Raw genomic sequence first — 10,751 nt, forward strand, 5'->3', positions numbered from 1 at the left:
CATGGGCTGGGAGTAAGGAAATGTGCACAATGTTTCCCCCGGGCTGGGGAGTCTAGAACCAGGGGTCACAGTCTCAGGATGAGGGGTCGGCCATTTAGGACTGCGGTGAGGAGAAATTTCTTCACTCAGAGGGTGGTGAATCTTTGGAATTCTCTACCCCAGAGGGCTCTGGAGGCTCAGTCGATGAGTATATTCAAGGCTGAGATCGATAGATTTGTGGATATCAAGGAAATCAAAGGATATGGGGACAGTGCCGCAAAGTGGAGTTGAGGTAGTTCAGCCATGATCTTATTCACTGGAATTTAGAAGAATGAGAAAAACTTCTCATAGAAACTTATAAAATTCTGACGGGATTAGATGCAGGAAGAATGTTCCCGATGTTGGGGAAGTCCAGAACCAGGGGGTCACAGTCAAAGGATAAGGGGTAAGCCATTTAGGACCGAGATGAGGAGAAACTTCTTCAGTCAGAGAATTGTGAACCTGTGGAATTCTCTACCACAGAAAGTTGTTGAGGCCAGTTCGTTGGATACATTCCAAAGGGAGTTAGATGTGGCCCTTACGGCTAAAGGGATCAGGGGGTATGGAGAGAAAGCAGGAATGGGGTACTGAAGTTGCATGATCAGCCATGATCATATTGAATGGTGGTGCAGGCTCGAAGGGCCGAATGGCCTGCTCCTGCACCTATTTTCTATGTTTCTATGTACAACACGGCAGTCCACATGGACCCCTGCCCTCCTCTTTCTCCCCCCGACCCCCGCCCTTACCTTCCCCCTCCCCCACTAATTCCTGGACGGTCCTGTTCAAGCAAAGATTAGACTTTGAATATTCTTGCTAATCGAAGGAACTGGACCTCTCACAGTGTATTAGGGATGGTTTTCTAGACCAATATGTCGAGGAACCAACCAGAGAGCTGGTCATCCCAGACTGGGTGATGTGTAATGAGAAGGGACTAATTAGCAATCTTGTTGTGCGAGACCCCTTGGGGAAGAGTGACCATAATATGGTAGAATTCTTTATTAAGATGGAGAGTGACACAGTTAATTCGGAAACTAGGGTCCTGAACTTAAGGAAAGGTAACTTCGACGGTATGAGGCGTGAATTGGCTAGAATAGACTGGGAAAGGATACTTAAAGGGTTGACGGTGGATAGGCAATGGCAAACATTTAAAGATCACATGGATGAACTTCAGCAATTGTACATCCCTGTCTGGAGTAAAAATAAAATGGAGAAGGTGGCTCAACCGTGGCTAACAAGGGAAATTAAGGATAGTGTTAAAACCAAGGAAGAGGCATATAAATTGGCTAGAAAAAGCAACAAACCTGAGAACTGCGAGAAATTTAGAATTCAACCGAGGAGGACTAAGGGTTTAATTAAGAGGGGGAACATAGAGTACGAGAGGAAGCTTGCAGGGAACATAAAAACTGACTGCAAAAGCTTCTATAAATATGTGAAGAGAAAAAGATTAGTGAAGACAAACGTCGGTCCCTTGCAATCGGATTCAGGTGAATTTATAATGCGGAACAAAGAAATGGCAGACCAATTGAACAAATACTTCGGTTCTGTCTTCACGAAGGAAGACACAAATAACCTTCCGGAAGTACTAGGGGACAGCGGTCTAGTGAGAAGGAGGAACTGAAGGATATCCTTATTAGGCGGGCAATTGTGTTAGGGAAATTGATGGGATTGAAGGCCGATAAATCCCCGGGGCCTGATAGTCTGCATCCCAGAGTACTTAAGGAAGTGGTCCTAGAAATAGTGGATGCATTGGTGATCATTTTCCAACAGTCTACAGACTCTGGATCAGTTCCTATGGACTGGAGGGTAGCTAATGTAACGCACTTTTTAAAAAAGGAGGGAGAGAGAAAACGGGGAATTATAGACCGGTTAGCCTGACATCAGTAGTGGGGAAAATGTTGGAATCAATCATTAAGGATGAAATAGCAGCACATTTGAAAAGCAGTGACAGGATCAGTCCTAGTCAGCATGGATTTATGAAGGGGAAATCACGCTTGATGAATCTTCTGGAATTTTTTGAGGATGTAACTAGCAGAGTGGACAAGGGAGAACCAGTGGATGTGCTGTATTTGGACTTTCAAAAGGCTTTTGACAAGGTCCCGCACAAGAGATTGGTGTGCAAAATCAAAGCACATGGTATTGGGGGTAACGTACTGACGTGGATAGAGAACTGGTTGGCAGACAGGAAGCAGAGAGTCGGGATAAACGGGTCCATTTCAGAATGGCAGGCAGTGACTAGAGGGGTGCCGCAGGGTTCAGTGCTGGGACCCCAGCTCTTAACAATATACAATAATGATTTAGATGAAGGAATTGAGTGCAATATCTCCAAGTTTGCAGATGACATTAAACTGGGTGGCGGTGTGAGCTGTGAGGAGGACGCTAAGAGGCTTCAGGGTGACTTGGACAGGTTAGGTGAGTGGGCAAATGCATGGCAGATGCAGTATAATGTGGATAAATGTGAGGTTATCCAATTTGGGGGCAAAAACACAAAGGCAGAGTATTATCTGAATGGCGGCAGATTAGGTAAAGGGGAGGTGCAACGAGACCTGGGTGTCATGGTTCATCAGTCATTGAAAGTTGGCATCAGGTACAGCAGGCGGTGAAGAAGGCAAATGGTATGTTGGCCTTCATAGCTGGGGGATTTGAGTATAGGAGCAGGGAGGTCTTACTGCAGTATTGCCACACCTGGAATATTGTGTACAGTTTTGGTCTCCTAATCTGAGGAAGGACATTCTTGCTATTGAGGGAGTGCAGCGAAGATTCAGCAGACTGATTCCCGGGATGGCAGGACTGACATATGAAGAAAGACTGGATCGACTGGGCTTATATTCACTAGAGTTTAGAAGAATGAGAGGGGATCTCATAAAAACATGTAAAATTCTGACGGGACTGGACAGGTTAGATGCAGGAAGAATGTTCCCAATGTTGGGGGAAGTCCAGAACCAGGGGTCACAGTCTAAGGATAAGGGGTAAGCCATTTCGGACCGAGATGAGGAGAAACTTCTTCACTCAGAGAATTGTGAACCTGTGGAATTCTCTACCACAGAGAGTTGTTGAGGCCAGTTCGTTGGAAATATTCAAAAGGGAGTTAGATGTGGCCCTTACGGCTAAAGGGATCAAGGGGTATGGAGAGAAAGCAGGAATGGGCTACTGAAGTTGCATGATCAGCCATGATCTTATTGAATGGCGGTGCAGGCTCGAAGGGCCGAATGGCCTGCTCCTGCACCTATTTTCTATGTTTCTATGGAACGCGCTGCCTGAAAGGGCGGTGGGAGCAGGTTCAATAGTGACATTTTCAAAGGGAATCGGATCTATACTTTGAAAGGACAGAGATGGGGGAATGAGATGAATTGGATAGCTCTTTGATAGAGCTGGGGGACCGAAAGGCCTCCTCCTGTGCTATAAAATGTGGTGCAAGGTAGGTATCGGAGGCATGAGGGGGTGGGGGGGCACAACAGCGCCACCTGGCGTCCGGAGGTCTGGAACGACTCATGTCAACACAAAGCACATGGCCACCCAGTGTGTCGCCGGAAGTGAGGTTGATGAGTGCAAGCGACACGGTCAACGCGGCCATGGGCCATGAACCGGTCCAGGCAGCGGGCGTTCGAGGCGGGGTGGGGGGTGGGGGGGTCGTTCAGCCCGACTGCCTTGCCTCTCTTCCACCGATACGTTCACACCAGGGTGTCCCTGGCGATGGAGCGCGCGGTGTCCCCCGGTACTCTCGCGAGAGGCGGCGCCAAAGTATCCACGGAAGAGAGGCAGGCAGTCGGGCTGAACGACCCCCCCTCGAGGGACTGGAGTGCATCATCACCGCCCGGCAACAACATTTTAATTTGATTTAAGTTTATGCTCAGATTTAGTGCCCCTTTAATAAGGGGGCATTTGATTTACAGATCGACTAAAATAGTTTGAGTACAAGCGAAACATCGACGGTATTGTAGCGCTATAGAGCGCTGGATCGTTAGTAACCTGATCTAATGTCTCTTGCTTACAGGAAACTCTGTCCTCAGGCACCTGCATCACCACCCAAGGCATAGGTAAGAGTTTATATTTTCACTCTTCACTCATGAGAGTGGAACAGGGAAGGCTGCTAGAGAGGCATTCCCTTGCCCCAGCCCCCCCTCCCCCCATAAATGATGCTTCATAATATAAGAAATAGGAGCAGAAGTTGGCCATTCGGCCCCTCGAGCCTGCTCCGCCATTCAATACGATCACGGCTGATCCGATCATGGACTCAGCTCCACTTCCCCGCCCGCTCCCCGTAACCCTTCACTCCCTTATCGCTCAAAAATCTGTCTATCTCCCGCCTTAAATATATTCAATGTCCCGGCCTCCACAGCCCTCTGGGGCAGAGAATTCCACAGATTCACCGCCCTCTGGGAGAAGAAATTCCTCCGCGTCTCCGTCTTAAACGGGCGACCCCTTATTCTGAGACTATGTGCCCCCTAGTTCTAGATCCCCCCCCCCCCCCCCCACGAGGGGAAACATCCTCTCTGCATCCACCCTGTCGAGCCGCCTCAGAATCTTACACATTTCAATAAGGTCGCCTCTCATTCTTCTGAGCTCCAGTGAGTCGAGGCCCAACCTGCTCAACCGTTCCTCGTAAGACAACCCCCTCATCCCCGGAATCAACCCAGTGAACCTTCTCTGAACTGCCTCCAAAGCAAAGTATATCCTTTCGTAAATACGGAGAGCAAAACTGCACGCAGTGCTCCAGGTGTGGCCTCACCAATACCCTGTACAGTTGTAGCAGGACTTCCCTGCTTTTATACTCTATCCCCCTTTGCAATAAAGGCCAAGATACCATTGGCCTTCCTGATCACTTGCTGTTCCTGCATACTATCCTTTTGTGTTCCATGCACAAGGGCCCCCGGGACCCTCTGTACATGGCTCATTCCAAAGGCCAGTGAGAAACGATGGGGTTGAAATTGCCTCTTTTGCACAGTGCCAGTTAGTGTTGTCGGCCCGGCGCTACCAGAGCGCTAATACGTTAGCACGCTGGCGTTGGCGGCCACCGCGGCTCGCGGGGAGTTGCCCCCGGGGCTCCGCGCGGCAAAGTGGGATTTGCGCCACGGCCCCCACCATTAGCGCAGGGGCACGGCCATTATGGCCCCGCGCGCCGTCCCCTTTGCGCCCGGCGGGAGTGAGGTCCGCGTGGGGCAATGGCACCGACCGCTTCTCGGGGCGATAGGCTGCGGTGGCTGGGGCGCCCCGTCTGCTCTTAAAGGGGAGGTGCGGCCGCCATCTTTTCCGTCGGCCCGACAATGGCAGCCGTTGGTTTCGGCCGGGCCCCCGACAGGCTCCCCCTCTTGGCGCCGCCCCCCCTATGGCCGGCACTGAAGGTACTGCTCAGATCGCAGCGGCCCTCCCCTTTAAGAGGAGATGCCGGGAGGAAACACAGCCAACCTTTTTTTTTTTTGGAACAACGAGCCCATATCCGTGCGAAATGGCCACCCCAAACCCAGCCCGGGACAATCTCGGCCCCTACATGTGTTGGCAATAATCACCAATTATCGCTTCTCTCCTTCCCCTCCACTCTGGACTCCTTGCTGAGGTACGGTTCCATCAGTGGCCTTCACTCTTGGGGTGGGAGGAGGCTGGAGTGGGGGTATAAACGCCGGCAGTTGGGCTGAAACAACTGTGTTGCCCTCTGCGTGTTTAACCCTTCCTCGTAGTCTCTCCTACTGTGGGGATCCCACGTTCCTTCTATCTCCCTCCCCCTCTCTCTCCCGCACACACTTTCTCTTTCTGTATGTTCTCTCTTTCTTTTCCCCCACTCTGTATGCCTTGTTCATACGCGTTTTGCCACAACTATAGAATCAGACAGCAAAGTAAGAGGCCATTTGGCCCATTGTTGCTGGGCCGGCCTCTGTGACAGAGCGATCCAATCAGTCCCACTCTCCCCCTGCTCTTTCCCCACTTCCAGTATTTACCCAGTTCCCCCAGTTTGAAAGTCCCGATTGAATCTGCTCCCACCGCCCTTTCAGGCAGCGCGTTCCCGATCACAACAACTCGCTGCGTAAAAAACACATTCTCCCCATCTCCCCCTCTGGTTCCATCGCCGATTATCGTCACTCTGGTTACCGACCCTCCTGCCCCTGGGGACAGTTTCTGCTAATTTACTCAAAGCCCCTCGTGATTTTGAACACGTCGCCTTGAGTCTGTGATCAAGAGTCCCCACAGAACTGCTGAGGTCATTAAGTATAATTAGCTTCCTGTGCCCAAAATAAATGGTAATTTTTACAGTAATAGTTCCTCTTTCCGACAGTATCTCGGACATTGAAATGGGCGACTGGGTTATTAAAACTCCCCTCGGTGTCAGCAGGTCGTGGGTTTGAGTCCCACTCCAGACAAAATCCAGGCCGACACTCCCCGACCCATGCTGAGGGAGCGCCGCACTGTCGGAGGGGCAGTACTGAGGGAGCGCCACACTGTCGGAGGGGCAGTACTGAGGGAGCGCCGCACTGCACTGTCGGAGGGGCGGTACTGAGGGAGCGCCGCACTGCACTGTCGGAGGGGCGGTACTGAGGGAGCGCCGTACTGCACTGTCGGAGGGGCAGTACTGAGGGAGCACCGTACTGCGCTGTCGGAGGGGCGGTACTGAGGGAGCACCGTACTGCGCTGTCGGAGGGGCGATACTGAGGGAGTGCCGCAGTGCGCTGTCGGAGGGGCAGTACTGAGGGAGTGCCACACTGTCGGAGGGGCAGTACTGAGGGAGCGCCACACTGTCGGAGGGGCAGTACTGAGGGAGCGCCGCACTGCGCTGTCGGAGGGGCGGTACTGAGGGAGCGCCGTACTGCACTGTCGGAGGGGCAGTACTGAGGAAGCACTGCACTGTCGGAGGGGCAATACTGAGGGAGTGCCGCACTGTCGGAGGGGCGGTACTGAGGGAGCGCCGCACTGTCGGAGGGGCAGTACTGAGGAAGCACTGCACTGTCGGAGGGGCAATACTGAGGGAGCGCCGCACTGTCGGAGGGGCAGTACTGAGGGAGCGCCGCACTGTCGGAGGGGCAGTACTGAGGGAGCGCCGCACTGTCGGAGGGGCAGTACTGAGGGAGCGCCGCACTGTCGGAGGGGCGGTACTGAGGGAGCGCCGCACTGTCAGATGTGCCATCTTTCAGATGATGCCAAGTCTGCCCTCTTGGGTGGATGTAAAAGATCCTGGGGCCACTATTGGAAGAAGAGCAGGGGGAGTTCTCCCCGGTGTCCTGGGGCCAATATTTATCCCTCGACCAACATCACTAAAACAGATGATCCGGCTCATTATCACATCGCTGTGTGTGGGAGCTTGCTGTGCGCAAATTGAGCTGCCGCGTTTCCCACAATACAACAGTGACCACGCTCCAAAAGTGTTTTATTGGCCGTAAAGTGCTTTGGGGGTGACCTGAGGTGGTTGAAGGCGCTATATAAATGCGTCTTTATTGGGCCCTGGGGTTTTGTTGCCTCTCTCGGGAGATTATGACCGGGCGGCAGTGGGGTTGGGAAGTCATGGTGCTCCGGCTATCCTGGTGTGTGTGTGGGGTCTGGCTTTGACGGACCGCTGGGTGGTTTCCTGCCCGGCAGTCCCGTATGTTTGTTTCACAGCAAGACCTAACCTCCTGTGTCTTTTTCCTCTCGCAGTCACCTCGAGGGAGCCTCCTCCATTCGCTCGCTGGGCACATCAATCAAGACCTCATTCCTACAACCTTCACACACACAGAGCTGCGGAACATGGGTTGGAGGACATCTGCCCACTGACACTTTCCGACCTATCTCCTGAAGCGCGTGTCTCCGTGCCACTCAAAAGCGCTCAAGCTCCCAGCGCATCAATCTTCTCCCCGCAATATTCAGAGAGCGTCCTCTCCGGCATTGACCCATTTTAACTCATTATCAGCTCGCCTGTCCATAACCGTGCTGTCCGATATCTTGCCACATGTGCCTCATTGGGAATCCAAACGTGATGAATCACATTTCCAATTAGCTAATAAAAAAATAGATGCCACCGTCGGCCATTTGCACGGCCTACTAAGTTGTACTTGAACACTTAGAAACATCGGAAATAGGTGCAGGAGCAGGCCATTCGGCCCTTCGAGCCTGCACCACCATTCAATATGATCATGGCTGATCATGCAACTTCAGTACCCCATTCCTGCTTTCTCTCCATACCCCTTGATCCCTTTAGCCGTAAGGGCCACATCTAACTCCCTTTTGAATATATCCAACGAACTGGCCTCAACAACTTTCTGTGGTAGAGAATTCCACAGGTTCACAATTCTCTGAGTGAAGAAGTTTCTCCTCATCTCGGTCCTAAATGGCTTACCCCTTATCCTCAGACTGTGTGACCCCTGGTTCTGGACTTCCCCCAACATCGGGAACATTCTTCCTGCATCTAACCTGTCCAGTCCCGTCAGAATTTTATATGTTTCTATGAGATCCCCGTCTCATTCTACTAAACTCCAGTGAATACAGGCCCCAGTCGATCCAGTCTCTCCTCATATGTCAGTCCTGCCGTCCCGGGAATCAGTCTGGTTTGTTTGTTGGCCAAATGGCACAGCACACGCTGTTGTACTTCAACACTTGTGCGTGTTTGTTGGCCAAGTAGAAACATAGAAAATAGGTGCAGGAGCAGGCCATTCGGCCCTTCGAGCCTGCACCGCCATTCAATGAGTTCATGGCTGAACATGCAACTTCAGTACCCCCTTCCTGCTTTCTCTCCAGACCCCTTGATCCCCCGAGTAGTAAGGACCACATCTAACTCCTGCCCCAGAACCCCCACTGCCCCCCCCCGCCCCCCCCCCATCGATGTGACCGGCCCTCTCGTACAGCACCCACTCCCTGTACGCGGCCGGCATCCTGTCACACTTTAAGCTGTCACGCGCCCCGCGCATGGTCCGACCCGCCGTAAGCAACGCCACGGAGAGGTCTGCCGACGACGCATCGCTGGGGGCCGCGCGCCGTGCCCTCGAGCCTCCCCCTTTATTTCCCGTCGCGCGCACCCCTTCCCCCCCACCGTCACGCGTTCTGGTAACGTGCACCGCGAGCAATGCCAGAGGAGGTCCGCTAATCGTCACATCACCCCTCAGCAGCGTATTCCCCACAGGCTGGGGACGCTTCAAAGTCCAGGATCGGGAGCCTGCCCATTGAACCTTGTCCCCTTATCGCTCTGCTTACGCAACTTTTGGCAAGCCTCCAGCCAACAATTCCGCTGCACCTTGCCTGACGCATTATCTCGGGCAATTTGTGACCTGTGTGAAATTCCATCTGCTTTGCTATTGACCTAGTTAATATTTATGAGCTCTGTTTCAACGGTGTTATCTAAAAGTAATTGGGATTTGGTTAATCAAAGGACTTGAGCCTCCTTTCACCTCTGGATCGAAAGAGAATTTTCCGATCGGGATTCTGCATTCAGAGTCCTCTTGGAAACTTAACTGTCAGTGTCTTTCTTTACTTGTGTGTTCGTCGGGGCAAGGGGCGCCAACTCTGGGGACCCAGACCGTTTTCAGGCAGCACAGGAGGGGGGGGTGGGTTTTAAGGCTGCCCCCAGCTACAGCCCCCCCCCTTCGTCAAGTGTCAGCAACGAACGCTTCCAGGTTCAGCCACTGTGCGCGTTGGATGCAGAGCAGAGCTCCCTCCGCTCCGCCCCAGACATGTGGGTCCCTCCCTCTCTCGCTCTCTCTCTCTCTCTCTCTCGCTCTCTCTCTCTCTCTCTCTCTCTCTCTCGCTCTCTCTCTCTCTCTCTCTCTCTCGCTCTCTCTCTCTCTCTCTCTCTCTCTCGCTCTCTCTCTCTCTCTCTCTCTCTCGCTCTCTCTCTCTCTCTCTCTCTCTCTCTCTCTCTCTCTCTCTCTCTCTCTCTCTCTCTCTCTCTCTCTCTCTCTCTCTCTCTCTCGCGCTCTCGCGCTCTCGCTCTCTCTCTCTCTCTCTCTCTCTCTCGCTCTCGCTCTCGCTCTCTCTCTCTCTCTCTCTCTCTCTCTCTCTCTCTCACTCTCTCTCTGGGTGAGGTTGATTGGTGATGGATTACATTCGGCGGCCTTCAAGAATTGTGACCGCCCCCCAAACTGCTTTCGGGCCGGATCCTCCCGACCGGGAAATCCGACAGCAGTTTGGGGTTAGAAATGCGCCTGGGGGAGGCATCGTAAGAGGCACAAGCCAGGATATCCGCCGTGGCTCAGTGGCACTATTTGGAAGAAGAGCAAAAGGAGGAGGGGGGGGGGGGGGGAGAAGTTCTCCTCCGCCCCCCCGGTGTCCTGGGCCCGCCCAATATTTATCCCTCAACCAACGTCACTAAAACAGATGATCCGGGTCATTATCACGTTGCGGTGTGTGGGAGCTTGCTGTGCGCCAATTGTGCTGCCGCGTTACAACAAGTGACCGCACTACCATAGTGCTCAATTGGCTGGAAAGTGCTGAGGCCGCGAGCTGGGCTGTAGAAATAAAAGTTCTTTATTTTTATGCACCTCATCATCGTCAATTGAACAGAATGTTGTCGCAAGGAGCCAATGCTAAGCCAATTTTGACCCTCCACTGGGAGTGGTATTTCTACAACCTTTGTCTCTTTTAACATGTAACGGTTAGATTTGTAACAAATATTTTATTACTCAATAACAGTTGTAAGCCTTTCACATTGTGGTTCATTGGCCTCCTGCTGTGCTGTGAGGTTCTTTCAGCCCATCGTGCTGGCGAAGAGCTGTCCAGTCAGTCCAATAGTGTCGGCCCTCGCTCAGTGGGCAGCGCGCTCGCCTTTGAGTCAGAAGGTCGTG

The 10,751-nt window shown here is 52.6% G+C and overlaps 1 protein-coding gene across 1 annotated transcript in view; it reads left to right on the forward strand.

The window, feature by feature from the left end:
• Nucleotides 1-10,443, forward strand: part of LOC139240184 (protein GOLM2-like) — a 58,335-nt gene extending 47,892 nt beyond the window's left edge. Inside the window, exons 5-6 of the mRNA XM_070868609.1 lie at nucleotides 4,010-4,052; nucleotides 7,636-10,443. Coding sequence (XP_070724710.1) covers nucleotides 4,010-4,052 — 43 coding nt within the window. The 3' untranslated portion in view covers nucleotides 7,636-10,443. The remainder of the gene's footprint in view (nucleotides 1-4,009; nucleotides 4,053-7,635) is intronic.
• The last annotated feature ends 308 nt before the right edge of the window (nucleotides 10,444-10,751 follow it).

The sequence above is a fragment of the Pristiophorus japonicus genome, chromosome 30, assembly GCF_044704955.1.
Source record: "Pristiophorus japonicus isolate sPriJap1 chromosome 30, sPriJap1.hap1, whole genome shotgun sequence".
NCBI lineage: Eukaryota > Metazoa > Chordata > Chondrichthyes > Pristiophoridae > Pristiophorus > Pristiophorus japonicus.